The sequence below is a fragment of the Crinia signifera genome, chromosome 4, assembly GCF_055691185.1.
Source record: "Crinia signifera chromosome 4, ASM5569118v1, whole genome shotgun sequence".
NCBI classification, from domain to species: Eukaryota; Metazoa; Chordata; class Amphibia; order Anura; family Myobatrachidae; genus Crinia; species Crinia signifera.
In genome coordinates, this window is record NC_139220.1 from 167,095,545 (window position 1) to 167,118,220 (window position 22,676).

Sequence of the window (22,676 nt, forward strand, 5' to 3'; positions counted from 1 at the left end):
TCTGCAGAATTACCTGATCCATTGTTCGGAGACTGCCCTTTTGACGATTGCTGTGCTACAGGTTCTTCTGTTCTGAAAAAAAATTTAAAATATTTACAGAATAAGCAATATAAATGGCATAACAGACAAAGCCACAATACACATGCACAATTTTCTTTAATGAAACAATAGCTACAATAATTTTCTTCATGCATTAGCCACGCTTCATCTAATGAGAAAAGCACCAAACATCCATAATATTGTGAGAGCCTGCTACAGGCCTTTTATCTTTACTTTACTGGACTGAAACAAAACAAAAAAAACAATGACTGTGGCTAAAAGGTCAAGATTACAAAACTTCCTTAAATTTTGCATGCTGTAGACATATTAGAATTACCGGGATGTGCTAGCTAAACATAAAACTGCAATTGCAGGTTTATATGGGGGTCACACAAACTGACAGCTTCCATCACCATATTAGTTTAGTGCTTTGAAAAAAAAAAAAAAATAATAAGTTAATTTTTTTGTTTTATTTATGCATACCAGTCATTTTCTTTACAAAATAATAGATCAGACAATTTAAATTCCATTCTCACAATGTTGCAGGATTTAAGCCTTTTCTGGAAGGTATGGGATCAGCTACAGTTGAATCTATGTTCTTCTAGTTTGATAGGTACCCAAGAATTGTTGGGTCGAAACATTTTAGGTAGAAGTTATTTCCTAAAGCATGCACTATTTGGTTCCGACATTTTTTTCCTGTTTTCCTCCTCTTATGGTCAGGTGTGTCTTATGGAGCGAAAAATACAGTAATTGGAATGACCCCTTGGAGTCACTTCTTTAAGTAATTCATATGATTGCCAGCAGACCTGTCACCACACTCCACACACAAAAGGTTGTGCTACCAGCAGAACACAAAATGTTGCTTAATGGCAATAAATTATACCATTTATAACGTACAAGAATTGAGGGGGACAAAAACTTTGTTTAAAACTATTTTTTTTGCAATAACATTTTAATGAAAAAAAAAAAAAATGTAATCCGGTTTGTTATACTAATATTATGAAACAATTCTAATTCTATGATTAGAAGACTTGATCAGCCATGTTTTTATGCTTTCTAACATTACCAATTCAAAGTTATTAGGCTTTGTTATGGTTTGAAAACCATAACCTTTCAATAAAGACAAACTACATTTTTGAACAAACATAATTAAAACATGCAAAAGCACTTTCAGAGAAATGCACAAAAAATGGTGTCAAGCACACATACAACACACATATATACACTATTGAAAGCTTTAACTCGCTTGGCAATTATGAAAAAAGCATTAAGTAAAAAAGTCTATGTAGACTATAAAGGGGAAAATGTTGAAGGGGCAGTATAACCTGTACAACTCTAGTCAGGCTTAATTGGTAGTATGCCAAGATGCCTGGAGCTAGCACAGCAGTCTAACAACAACAACATTTAGAAATAAAAATGTATCAATACTACCCCTTTACCCAATCCTTCCACTAGTTCAAACTAAAGTTTTAATTCACAGAATTTAGCCATAAACCTAGCTTGTAGTAGCATTTTTCACATCTATGCTCTGCCAAGAATTCACCCTACGCTGCCCAAAGCATCTGCTTCAATAGCTGTTCATTAGGTATGGCATTTTGTTTTGTCAGTGGTAAAGCTTGTATGCAAGGGAATTTTTTTTTTTTTTTAAATGATGAACAGTGCAGAAAAGACAATGGAGTCTATTGAGTGATATAGTAGAAAGAGATAAAGTACCAGTCAATCAGCTATAAAATGCCATGTTACAGGTTTTGTGCACCCTACCAGCAAAAGACAATTTGAATATTATCAAGGCTAGGGTTATTTGTGAACCCAGACTAAGACGAGCTGCCAGTGGGCTGGGGTAGCGAAGACAGAAGTTCGCGGGTTTAATATAAGACTTGTTCATAAGACGGGATGGTGAAGAAGTCTATGGCTTGCATAATGAAGCAGTTGCTGGGGATTTCAGTAACACAGGGTAGACCAGGGGTTCCCAAACTTTTTTGAATCACGGCACCCTAGAGCATCAAAATATTTTCAATGCACCCCTAGGCCAAATGCTTCTTATCGAGAAATTCAGAAAAAAATATTAAATGAAGTGCATTGTGTTTATGTCACAGTTATCTGGTGAAGGACAGGATTTGCTTCTGTTTGTACACATATATTTTGATTGGAAGCCACCAGCACTGGTTTTGCCTGGTATATTGACCATAAATAATATGAATTGATCTTAGTCCACCAACCCAAGGCACCCCTGAAAGTGTCCTGAGGCACCCCAGGGTGCCTAGGCACACAGTTTGGGAACCACTGGGGTAGACAGATGATTTAAAGGCAGGGATGCCAGCAGAGCAGGATTTCCAGAGGACTTTAAGCTGGGGATTCCAATAAAGCAGGATAGCCGAATAGCATGAAGCCAGAAAGTGCTGGCGATGGTAACTGAACAGTGTATTTTAGAAACTGAGTAAGGCTGGAGGTCTCTACATACTGACAGACAAAGCTGAAAACTACCAGTGCCTGGAGCTGGGCTTTATACCTCCTGCTCAGTGCTGATTGGCTGGAGTTTAACTCTGACTGGAATCTGTCTCCTGACTGGTTCTTGCGCTGGAGAAGACCATGAAGTGTCATGGCGCTGCCCATGGAAAGGACTGGTAGCATGGTGCGGCCACAGAAGTAGCTGAGGCAGAATGCCGCAATGGCAAAAGGACGACGCCAGCTGGGAGAGCGAGTGACAGGATAGTGCTGCAGGTATGACAAAGCGTGGCTGCGGAGCGCTGTTAACCTCCATTTTGTGACAGATACTGCCTATAAGAAACACTCTTCTTTATCCCTATATAAGCCCCACAGACTGAAATGCTGAAGAGGTACAGAAGATTGCTCAATAAGACCTCTGATGAAGAGGTGTACTCTTGAACAGGGCTTCACAAAGATCAGTGATCCTCAACACTTAAAACAATTTATATCTATTGACCTTTGTATCCATTGTGATATATGCCAGAGGTGGTTTCACGTGGGAAAAAAAATTTAATGCTCTGAATAAAATTTCCTAATTTTAGGTAAAACTATCCTCTCAAAAAAAAAAAAACGCAACTGTTTTCCGTATAATGTTTCTGCACAATAGTAGAATAACCTGAAGGGAAATGGATTATAGACTAGTATGTGGTTATCAGTTTAAGGAGGGACTAGAATACAGTTTACAGGCTCTCATAGTGGTCACATATATGCCATGGTCACCTTGATGGGGTGCCTTCACTGCCCTGTGAGATTAGCAGGGTTATTTTATTCCTATGGTCACCGATCTGTTCAGATCAAATTCTTGTTTGTTATGAAATAGTAAATGCAACCCGATATCTCAAGTCCACTTAACTGGGGTCTCATGTTGGTGGGTCATATTCCAGCATGTGGCCACCAACACATGCTCAATCCTGCATGTGCCATGTGTACGTGGGCAGTGTTTTGCTGGTGGACAACCTGCTACTGTTGGAACAATTTAGGGCCAGCAGAAGTGAAGGGGGTTCTTGGGGTTACAATAGCTATCCTAACCACCAAGCAACCTTTGGAGAACCTGTTGAATTTAGTATACTTCTCCCAAAACAGAGTTTTGTGGATTTACCCATTACATTTGAACAGACGCAGCTTCTAAAATAAAAAGCCAGCTTTTAGCCAATAAGTTCACTAAAATAACAAGAACCTTGATGTAATTATTCTTCACAAACAATCTCTTCCGCAACATTGCACACCAAGTACAAATGTAGAAGAAACCACTGTACTTCAGAAGCTTTCTATATAATGCAGTGCCCATGGCTACATCTGTAAAGGAATAAAGACTCAATGAGACACTTAATTGAATATCACGCAGCATCTGTTTTCATCAAGGTTCAGTTAAGGCTGCACTGGAAGCACTTGGAAAAATTGCTATTAAGGAGAACCAACCAAACCAAACGTTACAAATAAAAAGCAACCTGATCATTTGTGGCTAAAAATATATTGTTCAAAAAATTGTATGAAGCAAGAAATATTGTTGTTGGTAAATTAGTACAAGTTTAGTCTTCCATATACAAAGATCTGATATCTAAAACTGTTACTTGTGACTTATCTGGGCACCCGATGTTGAAATTGTATGCCAGTACCCTAAGCATGCGATTTGACGCAATTTCCCTTGAAATTCCCTTGAAGAGAAAATTGCGTTGCATTGTATGCTATTGTATTGCATGCGATTTTAATATATACAGGCACCCAGATGCCTGTTTCATATGTGAAATGGCCCCCCAGACCCCATTTTTAATTGTATACCCACCCTGATGGCTAAATTGTTAAAGCCACCCCACTATCAACGTCAACCCGAAGCGTGGCGGGCGCAGCGAGCCCGCGAGGGGTGGCGGTACGCGTCCTCCGACCTTTTCATACCCCCACTATCCATGTCGGCGTGGAGTTGATTTTATATAGTGTGGTGAGCGCAGCGAGCCACCGAGCCCGAAGCGTGGCGAGTGCAGCGAGCTCCGCGAGGGGATGTGGATACTTTCACAGCTATACGCGTCCCTTCGCGGACTTCACAGGTATCCGCGTCCCCTCGCCTCGCTGCGCTCGCCACACTGTATAAAATCAACTCCATGCCGACGTGGATAGTGGGGGTATGAAAAGGTCGGAGGATGCGTACCGCTGCACTCGCCACGCTTCGGGTTGGCATGGATAGTGGGGTGCCGTTAACAATGGGGGGCATTTAGCCATCAGGGTGGGTATACAATTAAAAATGGGGTCTGGGGGCCATTTCACATATGAAACAGGCATCTGGGTGCCTTCACATATTAAAATCGCGGCAAATCGCATCGCATGCAATCTGATTGTATGCGATTTGACACGATTTTTAGGTGCGATGAAGAAAATCGGGCGCCCAGATAAGTCACAAGTACCCTAAAATTTTTAGCTAAACCTTGAAAAACTGCTTTGCATAAATAATTAGAAATATTGTATAAATTTAGCTTGAAGCTAGGTCAGTGGATGTCAAATGAGGCAAGACACACAAGTACTAGTTTAAGTCTTTGAATGACAACATATACACTAAAAAATGCCAGCGTCGTTCACATGTGTTATAAATTCAAATACATTTTTTTTTTTTTTTTTTTTATAAAAAAAAAAATATATAAGTTAAACATTACAGGTCATTATGATGAATAAAAGGGGATTATTGTACGAAGTAAAAAAATAATAAGATAGATACAGATGTGTGTAGAATTACATCCAAACACACAAGTGCCTTTTCTAAGGCCAGTATTCAATGAGGAAAATTCTCTGTGCATGGCGAGAGATTTTTTTCTCTCGCCATGCACTCTCCGTGTTCCGGAGCCTCCTGCTCCCACTATTCAACGTATTTAAGACTCGCCGCCACTCGTGGCGAGTCTTAACCCCTGCAGCGGACGAGTGTCCGCGGCAGGGAGCTGACAGGGAGCCGTGGGACGGTGGCATCCAGGGAGATTAAAGTCTCCCTGGATGCCCCAGAACATATGTGGAGGGTAGGGGGCCCCCCCCGGGACCCAGGCAGCACAGGCTGCCCCCCCCCTATAGCCAGCGGGGGACCCAGTATTCACTGCACCCGTTCGTGCATATTAACGATCGGGTGCAGTGAATATATGAATATCTAATGAGCGGCTCGAGCGCTCCGGCCCCCTGCTGGCTGCACTGTGTAAAAAAAAAAAAAAAAAATGTAAAAAAAATTTTTTTTTTTTTAATTAAATATATATTCATGTGCTATAAGCACATGAATAAAAATAACATGCCCCTTCACAGAAAAAAAAAAACCTGATTTTTTGACACCAAAATTAAAAAAAAAAAACCTTTTAGATTAAAAGTTCACATTCCAGCTCTCCATCAAAAGATGGAGAATTTCTACACTGAGAGAGACGGCGAAAATCACTTAGAAAGACGGAGAATATTTCACATTGAATAGGGTGGTTCACTTTTGGAGAGCAAAATGCTCCGTCCAAGGCGAAAAAAGCAAAAATTCTCCATAAAACACGGAGAATTTTTCTCATTGAATACTGCCCTAAGAGTGCTACACAGCTGAAAAAAATAAATTCAATAGTATATAAATAGCAAATCGATTTATAATGAATAAAAAACAAATACATTTGTACACAGATCATCAATAAAGTTGAATATGGTAACTAAGATCACACTCCTATAGTAATACTAGGATCAAGTCCTGAATTTTTATTCAAAAGATCAGGAGAGAGAAAGTGTCCAGTGCTTTTAATTGTAAATATGAGGTAGCAATAAACACCTACATATAATAGCTTTGATGGCAAATTTATATCCACTCATATAATTTAGTCGACTGATAAGTATCCAAACAGATTACGGCTCGGGCTGTTAGAAATGCCCTGTGCAGAGGAGAAGTCCGGAACAACCAAGTGCTGGTTCTCGCGGACGGCTCAAGCTCACTTGTGCGGCTGCCACCGCCGCCTGATGTTGTGCTTTCAGATGATGTAATGGGCAGGGAGCGAGCCGTCCGTCTCCTAGAATAATGCTGTATAGTTGTCGCTCAAGTGGACGTGCCTGGAGGATCAGTAATTTGGTCCCAGCAATTGCTGCACGGTAGTTACTTGCAGATACCAATAAAGTTCAGTAGTGAAGCCAAGAGGCTAATAGTTCACCAAGGGAGTGTGATCAGTCCAAAACCTCTTAACGCGTTTCTCTGCTGTGGGTTAGTTTTAGAGGTTTCATCAGAAGGAATGATTTTTTGTAAGAACTTATCATTCGAATCCATCCACAGCTAACCATTGGATGTAGGAGGGTCCGTAGGAGCCAGGCACCTATGCAAACATCTTTGAGAAGCAGGCTCCTCCCTTCTACATTCACAGCATTCCTCAGTTCAACACTAGGATACATTACTCAGTACAACGCGGGAACATATTAATATGCACAATCAAATAACCATATAACATAACAAAATCACATGAAACTGTATAACTTACTGAGCGTAAGGGAGGGATCGCGGTGTCACCAGGATGGACTTTGAGAAAGTGATTTGAACGGTAAATTCTTACAAAAATGCCCTTTTCTCTGTTCATCCATCCTGGTGACACAGATAAACCATGGGATGTTCAACAGTCGGTCCTTTGGGAGGGTACCCTCAGCTCCACATATCTCATTACTGTTCACCCAAATGAAGCTACCTCCAACGCCAACTCATGGAACCTGTAGAATTTGGTAAAAAGTGTGAACAGAGGGCCAGGTAGCAGCTCTGCATTACTGCTCCGCTGCAGCCCTGTGACGCACAGCCAAAGAGGAAGCAACCAACCTAGTGGTATGGGCATTAATCCTGGAGGGAACAGGCCTGCCAACTTTAGTGTAAGCAAAAGCAATGACCGACCATAACCACCTAGCAATGGTCTGCTTAGAAGCTGGCCACCCTCTCTTATGTAGGTCATGAAAGTCCATCACCGTCCACATAAATGCGCAGCGCGTGAACCACATCCAATTTCTTCTGTCTGTCCCTATTTCTTGCCTACCCTGGAGGACAAAACACCGGGACAATCTCCTGGTCCAAATGAAAGTTTTACTTTTTGGGGAAAGGGGTTGTGGGAATGGACCAGTGCACAGGTTGGTATGTAATTATTGTAGAGAAAAATATGTTGAAATCCACAATAAAGAATAATCACTAGGATGAGTATGGAACTCGTCCTAATATTTAGTAACTGCTGTGGAGGTGCACCCTGGAGAGTAAAATAAAGTGTTTTGGAGGAAGAAGGGAAAGACTCTCTTAGTTGGGGCACTCTTATTTAGAAAAATTACAAAAATACGTAAATAATCCCTTTGGACAAGACAAGAACTATACAGGAAACCCAATCACAATATGATAGTTAAGAAAATTTAGTGACACACTGCTTTGATCTTATGTATCTGAATTAGGATTGATAATGAATTAAAAAATTCTTTAATAGTACATTTTTTAAAATTAAGCACTAGACATTGACACACAAAACAGTACATATAACACAAAATAATTTCTCAGAGCTTTCAGAGTGAGCACTTGGGTATGGAGAACAGTGAAAGGTATACTCTTCAAAATTCAAAAACAAACCCTACCATAGATTGTGATAGGTATGTTTAGAAGTAGCAATGCCAAAACACATTTATGACAGCATAGATACTGAAGGAAAGTTTGTGAGTATATAAATCAGACACTATAGCAAATTTGCTGATTAATCCACACTAAACGGTTATTGGCAGAGATACATGGTCAATGCAATAGGCCTATACATGTCTATCCAGTCTAGAATACATAAAGGTACATTTTGGATACATTGTTGAATGGCCTGACAATAACACTGTAACAGTGATGGTCTGTTTAATTCAGGTTAGTCTGTCCAATCTTTATCTAATCAATTTTGCTGCTAAATCGCACCAGCAGAGTATACGTTCCAAGACTCACTACTCAAAAGAATTACTCACTTATTTACCAAGACAATCTGAAAAAATACTGAGATTAAAGCGTACAATAGCAGTTTTAATTACACATAGTTAGAAACCAGCGAAAATATATCATATTAATATCTACCAATATGAAATTTTTCGCTGGTTTCGAACTATGTGTAATTAAAACTGCTATTGTACGCTTTAATCTCAGTATTTTTTCAGATGGTCTATCACAATCTATGGTAGGGTTTGTTTTTGAATTTTGAAGAGTATACCTTTCACTGTTCTCCATACCCAAGTGCTCACTCTGAAAAAAAATTATTTTGTGTTATATGTTCCGTTTTGTGCGTCAATGTCTAGTGCTTAATTTTAATTTTTTTTAACTTTAATTTTTTAATTCATTATCAATCCTAATTCAGACATATAAGATCAAAGCAGTGTGTCAGTAAATTTTCTTAACTATCTTATGTAGCTTTCACATCACATAAAACATTTTGAAACGTTTTGAAAAACTGTAATTTTAAATGGTATTTTAAACGGGTCTAGTGTTCATATTGCAGCAGATTACCATTTAAAAATACCGTTTAAGTACCATTCACATCACCAGTCAAGCCGTTTAACCTCTGAACACGATTCTACCCACAGCTTATTTCCTGGTTCAGGGAAGGGACACAAGACAAGGGACAGCCTATCACAGTGCTCTAACCTTTTTTACTAAATACCATTTCAGTGCCATTCAGACAGCACAAAAAACGGCTCTGAATTGGCTTTAAAACGGGTAGGACTCTGCTTTTTAAACGTGTTGAAATACCAGTTAACTTTAAATGGTATTTCAACTATGACACTTTCACACTGCAGCCTTAAACGTTTTAAAAGGCAAAAAAACGGCAATATACCGTTTTAAAAGTGTGATGTGAAAGCTACAATATTGTGATTGGGTTTCCTGTATAGTTCTTGTCTTGTAAATAAATCCAAGGGATTATTTACGTATTTTTGTAATTTTTCTAAATAAGAGTGCCTCAAATGAAAGTTTGACACTACCTTTGGCAGAAAATTTAGGCATGATAGAACAGCCCTATCCTCATGAAATACCAGAAATGGAGACTTGCAAGACAAGGACCCCATTTTTTTAAAAAAGAGATACCTCTTTGAAATAAAAGAATATTTATCTGAACGAATTGTGCGTCTTATTACGAAAACTTGCAAGAACGAATATATGAAGATTGTCAGTGTGAATTCTGATTGTTTTTATAACTGAATTGGGTGGTACTGTACGGTTTGAAAACTCCAATAACTTTTTTTTACATATACACACACACATATATATATATTTATTTATTACACACACACACACACACACACACACACACACACACCCATATGAGATCTATTTATCTATATGCACACATACACACAGTAGTTTCCGATGACCATATGACAAGCATTGAACATAGAGGTATATACATGTACAGCTGAGCTTGGAGCAGGTAATTTGCAACGGCTTATGTTTTGTCTGCCCCTGTGGAAAACACAGTAGAGCGGAGCCAAGTTATTAGCAAGCAGATCTATTTTTACAGCTGATGCCTGACAAGGGGAGGTTATGTAGGAGAGAGATTACATGGAATGTGATAAGTGTTAGAGGTTTTTGTTTCCTTGCTTTACAATCACTCCTATCCATTCACCGTTGTATTATTCAGCAACAGAGGAAACATCCATTGGACAGACCGAAAACAGCAACAGCACAGGGCTTTAATTTTACTTTTTCCCACTTTTTATGGCTTTGTAGCAGCTACCATCATCTTGGTGCATTAAATAAAAGAATGGGACCAATTCATAGATGTATGGAAATCCAATGTTAAAAGTACATCACCAATTTTTTAAGTTCTGCACATATATTGCTTATGTTCAGATAAGGCCTTGCAATGTTGTTCGCAGTGCCTCACAAACCTCTGCACGTCTGACATACTGCTAGCATTTGATGACAACAAGCCACATTCTAAGAATAAGGGGAAAAAAAGCCACTCGACCACACTATCTGGGAGTGACGGAGTCAGTAGTCACTTCCTAGGATGCAGCTTCACTGTCTCCAGTAGAATGATTTAACGCCATATGTTAAATGTCCATGCAGATGAACAGATGTGATCCACACATCAGTGGATCAAGTAAGCATAATGGGTACTTCTGTTAGTTGGGCGCCCACTATAGTAAGTATGCTCATACCCCCACTATCCATGTCCGCGTGGAGTTTATTTTACATAGTGTGGCGAGCGCAGCGAGCAACCGAGCTAGAAGCATGGCAAGTGTAGCGAGCCCCGCAAGGGGACGCGTAAAACTAAGCAAATAGCATAGTGGGCGTCCAACATATAAGTACCGCATAATGCAACCACCGAATCAGCCCCAGTGATCAATTAAAAGTCTGTAAAAAGACATTATTGGGATCACCTTCTATATTTATTACTCACTAGCATGACGTTCACGTCCAAAGCCATACAAAGCTGAACCGTGCCAGTAAGCACATATTTAAATAGGACTTGGGCAAATGTATGAGTAATACTAAGCGGTTCCTTCTGGGAAGGCTCTGTCACATGAGAAAAGTATTCATCTGCGAAGACATGGTATGAGGTTTGTGTAACACTAGTCTTAAGTGTTTCGTTTAGCTCTTCAATGAAGTGCTGCAGCTTACTTGCAAAGCTGTCAATCTTTATACCAATAGCCTTCTTTTCCTGATCCAGACTGTGGAGAAGATGCATCAAAGAACTTAACCATAACAACCAATTTGCTCCTCAATGTCATTTCATAGGTAGTGCTAGATGCTGAATGGTTACTATGGACAACGTCTCCACTTTCAAGGTTTGACATCTTCTCCCCCGTCATTGAATGCCAATACTCATTAGGCTAATGCCCTGCAGGAACCACATTCTATACTAGATATTGTTCACATGTGTGTGTCACATGATGAGCATTTACACAGCAATGCAAATAATACGAGAACACAGATGTCTGCACCACTACTAGCATCTGCTTATTTCATACTTCTCCAGCTAGCTTACCACTGCCTATGTATAACAGAACTGCATGTGTAACAAACACGTTTCCAGATTAAACTTCCTGCCATTCAGTTCCTCTATCGGTCATTGTTTAGTGAAACTCCAAAGCAGTCACTATTCTCCTGTTAGTCAAACGTGGCACCACCAGAGCCTTAAGATAGGTACACACTCGGCGATTCCCGGCACAGATGATATTGATTACTGATAACTATAACTGCAGTGCGGTGGGAGAATCTCATAGCGCATACATACTGACCGATATTCTTAATGATATTGATCTGTGACATCACCAGGACCACCGCTTCATACATGCAGTCCTTTACTATATTATCAGCCTGAGCTGCATGTACAGATGTCGTTAACACGCAAAGCGAAGGATATTATTCATACACACTGTACTGTGCATATCGTAAATGATACATCACGCAGTGTGTAGCCAGCTTAAGGGGGGTATTCAATCATCCGCAGCCATCTCCCGACAGGAGATGGCTGCGGGGCCCTATTCAATGCGGTCTTCCCTGACCACATTGAACAGGGGATCTTGCAGAACGAGCCCGACTTCACAAGAAGTGAAGTGAAGTGCTGGCTCCAGCTCGCCTCTTCCTAACAGTACCAGTTTTCAAGACATCCACAGTAATAATTAGCACCACTAATAGAGCTAGTGTGGTAATATACCCGTGCTCCAACTAGATGAACATACACTGTTAGGGTCCCATGAGGAACAGGCTTGAGAAACACTGATGAAGACTTAAATCTCGACACTATAATGGAGTGTGGTAGCTAAATGGCTAGCGATTTGGATTGGGGAGTTACCTTGACACAATAACGAAAACATTCTTAACCATGGCTCGCCACTGTCAACCCTAATATGGCCCTTCCTAGAATCTCTAACCAATTCCTCAAGGATCAACAAGAAAGACAACCAGACACATTTTTCTCCGTCTGGCTCTCCCACATACAAAACCTTTCCCAACAAGTCAAGAAATCCCTTGGGGAAAAAATGCCCTGTTCGACCACATTGTACAATAGGGAAGTGTGGCTCAGCCCCATCTTCCTTCCCTACTTCCACTCTTTACCCTCCTTTCTTGCTTTTTAGTTACTCTTACATTTGCACATTGTTGGTAACACAGGAAAAAATGGGTATGATGGTCTACGATTTGTGTCCAGATATAACTACACTATTTGCAGAACGTTATTAAGGCTGGTTATTTCAGTAGCTTTGTAGTCCTATATATCAGTGGCATACTCTGTGCCTATTTCTGCAATGAGGTTTCTTGGTTTCTGGCAAGTCTGCACCACAGTCTGATTGTAATGTATTTAGTCTTTTGACATCTCAGACTGCTGCATTATTTTCCTGTATATCGATTAAGGTACTGCTGGTTTCCAACCATTTAACAAACTATAACACAAAATATATTTTACTAGTGTTAACATAAAGCAATGTGTAATAAAAAATAAAATAAACTTAGTAGTAACCAGTATTAAGGAGACACCAACAAAAAAAAAGGGGGGGGGACGGGGGGGACTCCCAAACTCTCACTTTCTGATTCTTGCACCCTATTACATGACACCTGGTCTCTCAGTTACCTTGTTTTCACTACTTCAGTCATTTTCTGTTCCAGTTCTACCCTCTTCTGCCTTTCCTTTTCCAGCTCCTGCTTTAATGTTTCAATGTTCGTTTCTTCACGCAGTTTTCGGAGCTCTTCCTCTGATAGAAAAACGAATTCAGATTAAATGTCACTCAGAATGGAAGCATTTAACCATGAAGGGTATGGCAAACAGTTATTCCAAAACACACTAGCATGGTGAAGGAACAGGTGCTGTAATAAAGTTCACTGACTTGAATACAAAGAACAGTACATACCGAGGGACACTGGGGAAGATTTATTAAGCCCAGAGAAGTGATAATGTGGCTGGTACTTTATCACCGGCCAATCAATATTAATCAAGATTATTTACATACAAATATTAATTAAATCCTTTGTTCCCAGATTGTCACAATTCCGATGGTGTGGGATCTGCAAATTCACAGAAAGGAACTTCCAATATCACCCTGCACCATGACATGCTGTGGCATTTATATGGGCAGCACCCAGCACTGTTCTAGAAGACAAGGGAATGGTAAGTGTTTTGAAGACACAATGAGTCCAGGATCTGCATTGTCTGCAGATTTATTGGACCTGGGTGCCTGAATCTAACAACCAGCCTGAATAAGCTTTAGCTTATGGCAGAATGGTACCTAGAAACATCCAAAATAGCGAACACTGGGAAAGATGGGAATCCATTGCTGCATCCTAAGAAACGGCATTCTGATTTTGCAAATGTATGTAAGTAGGTGGTGTCAGACAAATGCCTTCAGCCACCTCCTTATGCATTTTAATTTTTTGTGACTGTGAATGCAATGCAAACAAGTTATAGGCCTAAAGTAAGTCGGGTCATGGGTGACACTAATATTCCTTTCCCACTGCAGCTCTTAAACTATAAATTGCCATTTTTTTTAGCCATTTTAAACGGGTAGAGCTGCAGTGGGAAAGCTCCAGGTGGCTTTACCTGTTTAACAAATACCTGTATTTGTTAAACGGTTAAAAAGCAGTGTTTTACCAGTGGGAAATGCTCTTAAAAAAGGTATATAGGACAGTATAGGCAGCAGCTATGAGAGCGCAGTGCATATGTAATGAGTCGCTCATTACATATGCACATATGTAATTAGTGCAGTGCATAGGTAATGACTCACTCATTACATATGCACATATGTAATGAGCAGCTCATTCATATGCACATATGCAATGAGGGCAGTGCATATGTAATGAGCAGCTCATTACATATGCACTACGTTGTCTTATAGCTACTGTCTATCTGCTTTCACACTGCAAACTTGCTTGAGACCCGGTATTTATGTGCAGTGTGAAAGGGGTTTAAGATGGTAAAATACAGTTTTAAATACAGTTTCAAAATACCGGGTCTCAAACGTTTAGGCAATGGGCGGTATTCAATGAGGCTGATTCGCCAGGTTTTTATGGCGATTTTGTGCTGTTAGGCGAATTTTTGACTAAAACGGTGAATCACCCTATTCAATGACCAGATGGCAAATACATTTCAAGGTTTTTTTCGCCATGATTCACCAAGTAGCAATTGCTATCTTTTTATGGTGAAGTGAAATGTGAACTTTTAAAATAAAGTGTTTTTTTTTGTTTTGTTTTTTTACATTTGGTGTAAAAAAATCAGGAATTTTATTCTGAGGAGGGGCATGCTATTTTTATTCATGTGCTGTAAGCACATGAATATATATTTCATTTTTTTTTTTTTTTTTACACAGACCAGCCAGCAGGGGGCCGGAGCCGAGCCGCTCATTACATATGCATGACCGGGTGTAGTGAATATACCCGGTCCCCTGCTGGCACCCCCGGGGGGCAGCCTGTGCTGCCTGGCACCCGGGGAGCCCACCTCCCCCCCACAAACGTTCTGGGGAAGGCAGGGAGACTTCCATCTCCCTGCCTGCCACCGTCCTCAGGCTCCCCTGCGGCATCCGCCGCAGGAGCTCAAATTCGCCGGTCAGGGGCAGCGAGCCCCTGACTCGTTGAATACCGGAGCCGGCGAGGCTCCGGAACGCAGCGAGCAGTGGCGAATGTGCAGCGAATCCTAAACAGGATTCGCTGCACGTCGCCGGTATTCACATTGAATACCGCCCAATGTGAAAGCAGCATTATTCAGAAAGCTTGAGGTGTAAATTGTTGTGTTGTACACATATAATAACCATATCAGACAGTTTCTATTGACAGGTGGAAATACAATCTAATGAACACTGTTTGAAAGTTGCATTTGAGGCGGTAAAAGGCTATCCAAGATAAAACATTCAGTAACATTGGTCAACATAGAGGTGAGCGTCATAGGAGACCTCAGTTGGGTACGACCTATTTAAAGAGAATACTGAAATATTAAAAGTATTTTAAATTATTTTACGGGAGTAGTAAGAATAGACCAGTGCTTCCCAAACTGTGTGCCTAGGCACCTTGGGGGGCTGCAAGGCTCTTGCAGGGGCACATTGGGTTGGTGGTAAAATACCAAATCAAATTTATGGTCAAAGTAACAGGCTAAACCTGATCTAGTGGACAAAACATGCACAAGTCTGTATACCACCACATAACTGATTACAGTTGATAGATCTACGGTGTTTAGATAGAAAGTCAATAGATAGACTTTGTAGGGAAAAAAAAAAAAAAAATCAACATGAATTTCACATTTTTTTTTTTTTTTTGGACTTTCATACTTCAGTCACATGGTCTACAGTTCAGAATGGTAAAGTGTGCCAAACGAAGCAAGGAACCTGGCCCAAATCATGGCAAGCAAAAGCTACATGTTACAACCAATTTGGGGAAAGGGTGACAAGGACAAATATAACTATCTAAACACTGTATATTTAATAATACACTCTCCACATAACTGAACCTGCAGGATGACAGGTAGGCACCATTTACTCAATAAATAAAAAGTTATCCTAGGGGTGCCACGAGAAAAAAAAAAAAAAAAGTACTTGTACATTATCACGGCGCCCACTACTCCATTTGCATAGAGGGTTACTCACGGTAGTGAAATCGCATTGCATGCCATATTGTATGGCATGCGATGCAATTTTCCTATCTAATTTATTCACTGCTCTGTGTCAGTGAATCCATTAAAAAGATAGGATGTGATATAAAAAAAAAAATGCATTGTATGGCATGCAATGCGATATCGGTTCTGATGGAACCTAGAATAATGCCATTTAATGCTAAAATGACATAATGTAATTTGTTCCCCCCTCCCCCACACTATCCACGTCATCCCGAAGCGTGGCGAGCCCCGCGAGGGGCGGCGGTACGCGTCCGACCAACCTTTTCATACCCCCACTATCCACGTCTGCGTGGAGTTGATTTTATATAGTGTGGTGAGCGCAGCGAGCCCGAAGCATGGCGAGCCCCACGAGGGGACACGTAATACATGTAACATAATACATGTGCGCTCGCCACGCTTCGGGCTCGGTGGCTCGCTGCGCTTGCCACACGATCTAAAATCAACTCCTCGTCGACGTGGATAGTAAGGTTATGAAAAGGTCGGTCGGACACGTACCGCTGCGCTCGCCACGCTTCGGGATCACGTCTATAGTGTGGGGGGGGGGGGGGCATTAATAAATTACATTATATGTAATTTAATGCTATAGTACATTAAATGCCATTATATGCGTCAAAATGACATCGCATGCCATACCATAACGACATGCAATGCAATGCGATTTCACTACGTTTGCGTACATAGTAAATTCGGGCGCCGTGATAATACACAAGTACCGAAAAAAATGCTTATACTCGGTTGCCAAAATTCAAGAGAGTTTGCCAGCCAATAGCACAGTCCGATAATAATGGGCCAAACACAGCCATGTAGTACTCCCAACTGAGTAAGGGGAAAGGAACACCAAAGCAGCAGATTGATAAAGAAGAAAACCAGGACAGGGTAAATGGCCTAACACAAACTTTATCACAAGGAAAATTAAGAGCTATGCAAAGCCGTCCTCAAAGCCGCTCATCTGCTGGTATAACCAGCAGATGAGCGGCTTTCCCGGCGATGTTGCGGGAGCACGCAGCAGCGCCCATCACTGGGGCATACACACTCAGCGGCTTTGAGCTGAAAGCTGCTCAAACAGGCTGTTTTGAATGGCTTTCAGCTCAAAGTCGCCCAGTGTGTATGGGCCTTCAGTTTTGTCATTTGAGCTGCTTTCAGCTCACAAGCTGCCCATGGTGTAATGGCCAGGGATGAGCGATGTGTGCTCTCGCATCTTCGCTGGTGGCCGCAGCTAATCCACTGGTATTAACATCAAATGAGCGGCAGGGCGGACTTCTTTCCATAGTGTCCTGCTATGGAAAGTTGTCCACCCCTGGGAAAAAAGCTCAGGACAAAAATCGCTCAGTGTGTATGGACCTTTTGATTTGGGTGGGGTGCGGTTAAACTGAAGTCTAAATTGCAGTGTAAAAATAAAGCCGCCAGAATTTACCTTTCACAGAAACAAAACTCACCCAAATCTAACTCTGCCCATATTACATTTGCCCCACTTGTAATGCAACATGGATTTGCCCATATTGAGAACAAATTTGCCCTAGTCAGGTCTGAATTAGGCCGAAAGTCTGAAGACCTGGATAATGTAAAGTTTGCATCAGAAGAGCGTTCAGCCATGCCAAATGAAGCAGAGTCCTTAAGAAATAGTGCTGCTAGTACAAAAGGCAATGAAAGATTTCCAAGCTTGAAGCAGACATTAAGGGCAGTATTCAATGAGAAAAGTTCTCCGTCTTTTGTGGAGAACTTGTGCTTTTTTCGCCGTGGAGAGAGGTTTTTTTTCTCCAAAGGCGAGCCACCCTATTCAATGTGAAATATTCTCCGTCTTTCTTAGTGATTCTCGCCGTCTCTCTCCGTGAAGAAATTCTCCATCTTTTGATGGAGAGCAGGAATGTGAACTTTTAAACTAAAAGGGTGTTTTTTTTAATTTTGGTGTCAAAAAAATCAGGTTTTTTTTTCTGTGGAGGGCCATGTTATTTTTATTCATGTGCCTATAGCACATGAATATATATTTAATTTTTAAAAAAATATTTTTTTACATTTTTTTTTTTTTCTTTTTTTTACACAGTGCAGCCAGCAGGGGGCCAGAGCGCTCGAGCCGCTCATTAGATATTCATATATTCACTGCACCCGAAGCACGTTCGGGTACAGTGAATACTGGGTCCCCCGCTGGCTGTAGAGGGGGGCAGCCTGTGCTGCCTGGGTCCCAGGGGGGCCCCCTACCCTCACATATGTTCTGTGGCATCCAGGGAGACTTTAATCTCCCTGGATGCCACGTCCCTGTCAGCTCCCTGCTGCGGACGCTCGTCCGCTGCAGGGGTTAAGACTCGCCGCGAGTGGCGGCGAGTCTTATAAACATTGAATAGTGGCAGCAGGAGAGGCAACGAGCCCTCCGGAACACGGAGAGTGCACGGCGAGCAAAAAAAAATGCTCGCCGTGCACGGAGAATATTACCATTGAATACTGCCCTAAGAATGTAGTAGCATATCGGTTGATACAATATACACAATCCGGCTAAATGTAATCCACAAGTACAAAATGATGAGAAATTCAATTCATAAAATGTTTGGAGGATTTTAATTTACATACCAATAAAACCCATCACTGAAAGTCACAAAGCTACACACATTTTACCTGTTTATGGATGCTGCAAATCTCAATCAAAAAAGAAAACCGTATATAGACGATACAAGGCTTTCACACATAAATCAGATAAATTGCTAAATAAAAAGGGGAAAATAGACATTGACCATGTCATTTAAATAAAAACAGTTAACAGTGGAATCTGAATTGGGATCACAATGAACCACTTGCTAAATAACACTGAATGTAAACAATGTACTGTAGCTCTAAGAATTATTTAGTGCATCTGCATAAGGATCCATTCTTTATAATGAACACTGTTATATTCCATGGGATAGAGACCGCTACATGACTTAGTCCATTTTCATGGGATAGAGACCACTACATGACTTAGTCCATTTTCAATCAGGTAACCAATTATATCAGAATTCATGTACCTTGCATTTTATAGCAACAAAAGGAAGATTAACTAAAGTTTCTAAAACGTACAAGTGATAGTATTTCCCGTAGCCACTAGATTCAAGCAATTATTGGTTTACTGCATTCTAATAAAGATAAAATAAGATTGGTTGCTATGGGCAACTCCATAAATTGCCTGTCATAAATATCTTTAGGTGTATCGCCAGTTTATGTCCAGTCTGGATGGTTGGAACAAAAATCTGGTAACATATGAGCCAATGACTATTGACATTTGATCCTAAACACTGAAAAAGACTAACATTGGAGAAGCACTGATGGTGTAATGATTAGCATTTCTGCCTTACAGCACAGAGGTCATGGGTTTGATTCCCACCATGGCTCTAACTGTGCAGAGTTTGTATATTCTCCCCATGCTTGTGTGGGTTTCCTCCGGTTTCCTCTCACAATCCAAAAATATACTGGTCGGCTAATTGGCTCCTAACAAAAATGAACCCTAGAATGTCTGCGCGCGCGTGTGTGTGTGTGTGTGTACACATTACAGGGAAGTCCAGGAAATGAGAATTTTCTCCCTCATGGAGAGGATCAGGTAGGCAAGTATGATTAGACAAGAAATTCCCCAGGGTGATGTAGAACAGGGGCTTCTGCAAAGACACTACCTTTTCTGTGGAGTCATGTCCTTTTTCAGAAGTGCACCAGGGGCTATTGGCTGAACCAGGTGCCACTGACCCCTGTACCACCCTGGTAAAGAGTATGGAACTTAGCTGATCATAACCTAGACAAGAGACTGTGGGCTACAGACATTTGAGGTCACGAATCATCTGTGTGCTTTTGTAAGTTAATAACGAATAAGAAAATAATCTTCTTGCTGTGGCCTGGTGTGCATCAATGACTAGTCACATCACATGCAGACATGCCAGGAAAAAAGCCAGCCTGGGTGGGTCGTATCTGATGCAACCACACAAAGGAAGTGGTTAACAGAGGATTACTTCACTAACATTTATGTTTTGTGATATAAAGTGGATGCAGTCTTAATGTTTTTAGTGTGTTCTATGTAGACAAAGGCTTTTGTTTCAACTAACCTTAACATCTCTGGGTACCCAAAAATTACATCATGTACGTGTGTGTGTGTGTGTGTGTGTGTGTGTGTGTGTGTGTGTGTGTGTGTGTGTGTTTGTGTGTGTGTCGGTGATACAACTTAAAAGTTGTTGATTGGTCATGAAGATAAAAATAGCTTAATTTGTACTTTCAAAACAAGTTAGAATAAGATCATGGTCTATGAAGCCCTTACATTTATATAGAGACACATATACAGGCCAATACACCCCCTACATGCCAATGGTATGCCCTTATAGTAGTGGTCTTGTCAGTAGGAGCCTTCACAATATTACACAGGCCGTTTTAAAAGTTATGGCTGATCAGTATGTATAACACAAAGCAACATGGTAAACTTTAACATCTGGGGTTTTTTATAAGCGCTTTCATCAGTAACAGCAAACAATGTCTAACCAAACCTGGAATGCACCCTGAACCGCTCTTGCTGGACACTCTTCGTAGTCGTTGCAGTACAGTGACATCAGCACAGTTCACCCAGTTGCTGGTAAACTCAGTGAAATAATAACAAAGCTGCGAGGAAACCTCATGTACAAGAACAGAGGAACTAGGAGCTGATGGATAAATTAAGCAATGCATGAAATGTGGTGCTACAATAAGATTTCCACTTCCTACAGGTTATATAGGTATAAAATATTGTTTTTTTTGTATTGTTTCGTAACTTGTTTGTGTGTGAGATCTTATATAATTATCGTTACTGAAGACCAACTCCTAGTGAAGTTACATTTAATACAAACATATACACACACTATATATATATATATATATATATATATATACATATATATATATACATATATATATACATATATATATACATATATATATATATATATATATATATATATATATATATATATATATATATATATATACATACATACATATACATACATACATATACATACACACACACACACACACACACACACACACACACACACACACACACACACCTCTATATATCCATCAACCCCACTTTCCTTTGCTTACAGAGTTTGATGTTACAGTCACATTGTCCTGTACACACTGCCATTTCCCAGCAGCTTACTTATTGTTTCACTGGGTTTCCCAGCATCCGGGTGCACCTTGCCAACGATGCTGTACATGGAGGACCACAAAATCCCCGAAGTATGGAATGAGGATCACTGTACTGGTAGGCATTTGGTTTATGCTGTCATGTTTGCCGTTCCGGTTGAAAGCACTTAATACAAATGCGGAAATGTTGAATGTCACAACACTGCTTTGAGTCATTTATTCTACCTGGAGTACCACAAATATTTTGCCTGTACAATGTTTTCAGCTTCTAGATGTGTATTGTGGAGGTCACCTGGGAAGCAGTCTACAAGCCAGATCCACAGAGTGCCAAACCAATGGTGTGTACACACGTGAGATACCTTTCCTATTCGACTAGATTTGATTGCTATGCAATGTTTACCAACTCTGTACTATCTACATACAGTTCATGCGATCTACATTAGATTTGCACTATTTAGTTATTGCTGCACTGTATTTGGCTATTCGATAAGGGCTGAAAGGGAGTGTGCATCAGGATCGAAAGGTTAAGAACCTGTTCAATTACCATGCGATCCCAATAAGATTTTGACTGTATAGTCAAAATCTAATGTTAAATCTCACTGTGTGTACACACCTTTTTAGTTACAAAATATATATTTTACATATATTCTATAATTGAATATAGATTATAAACTAATTGTATTCTTAACCAATTTGTGTGATCTTACTATATGCAAGTGACAACTGCTCATTAAATACGAACCTGTATATTAACAAAGATTTAAAAACAAATAAGGAAGTCAGGGGTAGATTTGATAAGCTCGGGGAAGCGATAAAGTGTCTGGTCTTTATCACTGGCCAATCAGCTCCTACCTGTAATTTTTCAAACCAAGCTTGTAACTTCACAGGTAGGAGCTGATTGGCCAGTGATAAAAACCAGACACTTTATCACTTCACCGAGCTTAATAAATCTGCCCCTCAGTTACTTTAACCCCACCTAAAAAGGACTTAACATCTGTTTGTGTAACGCCTGCAATACCTTGCAGTCTATTACCTCTGCCGATTGATTCATGGCACACAATTCATTATAAACTATTTTATAGAGAAACATTTACTTCTACAAAAAAAAGGTAACTTTGGATCTGTAATGAAAACAAATGCAATCTACTAAGCAGGGAGGAGAGATGGCCCATAAAATGTATAGTTCGAGAAATACTGTACTTACGGAGAAAGTGTTTTTCTAATAAAGCAATTTCTAGATGCCCCTTCACTTCGTTCAGTCGGTCAGCATCTGTCCGGTTGAATTCCGATATTCCAGAAGCCATGATGATGGTCCCTGAACCAGCCTAAGAAGGAGTTAAACAGTAACATAAGCCACTCTGAATATCAGACCGCACACTGCAGTGTGAATACATTAACAATGCAAACTCATGTGTATGCAGTAAAATCATTTTCCTCTGTATAAAACTACAGAGATCATGAAGATGT

At 40.4% G+C, this 22,676-nt stretch overlaps 1 protein-coding gene across 4 annotated transcripts in view; it reads right to left on the reverse strand.

Annotated features, from left to right (window-relative positions):
* GRAMD4 (GRAM domain containing 4) overlaps nt 1-22,676 on the reverse strand; it is a 144,738-nt gene that overhangs the window by 77,094 nt on the left and 44,968 nt on the right. For all 4 annotated transcript variants that reach the window (XM_083182919.1, XM_083182920.1, XM_083182921.1 and 1 more), the window contains 3 exons: nt 22,414-22,534; nt 13,062-13,182; nt 14-72 (listed from right to left, as the gene is read on the reverse strand). In XM_083182919.1, coding sequence (XP_083039045.1) covers nt 14-72; nt 13,062-13,182; nt 22,414-22,534 — 301 coding nt within the window. The remainder of the gene's footprint in view (nt 1-13; nt 73-13,061; nt 13,183-22,413; nt 22,535-22,676) is intronic.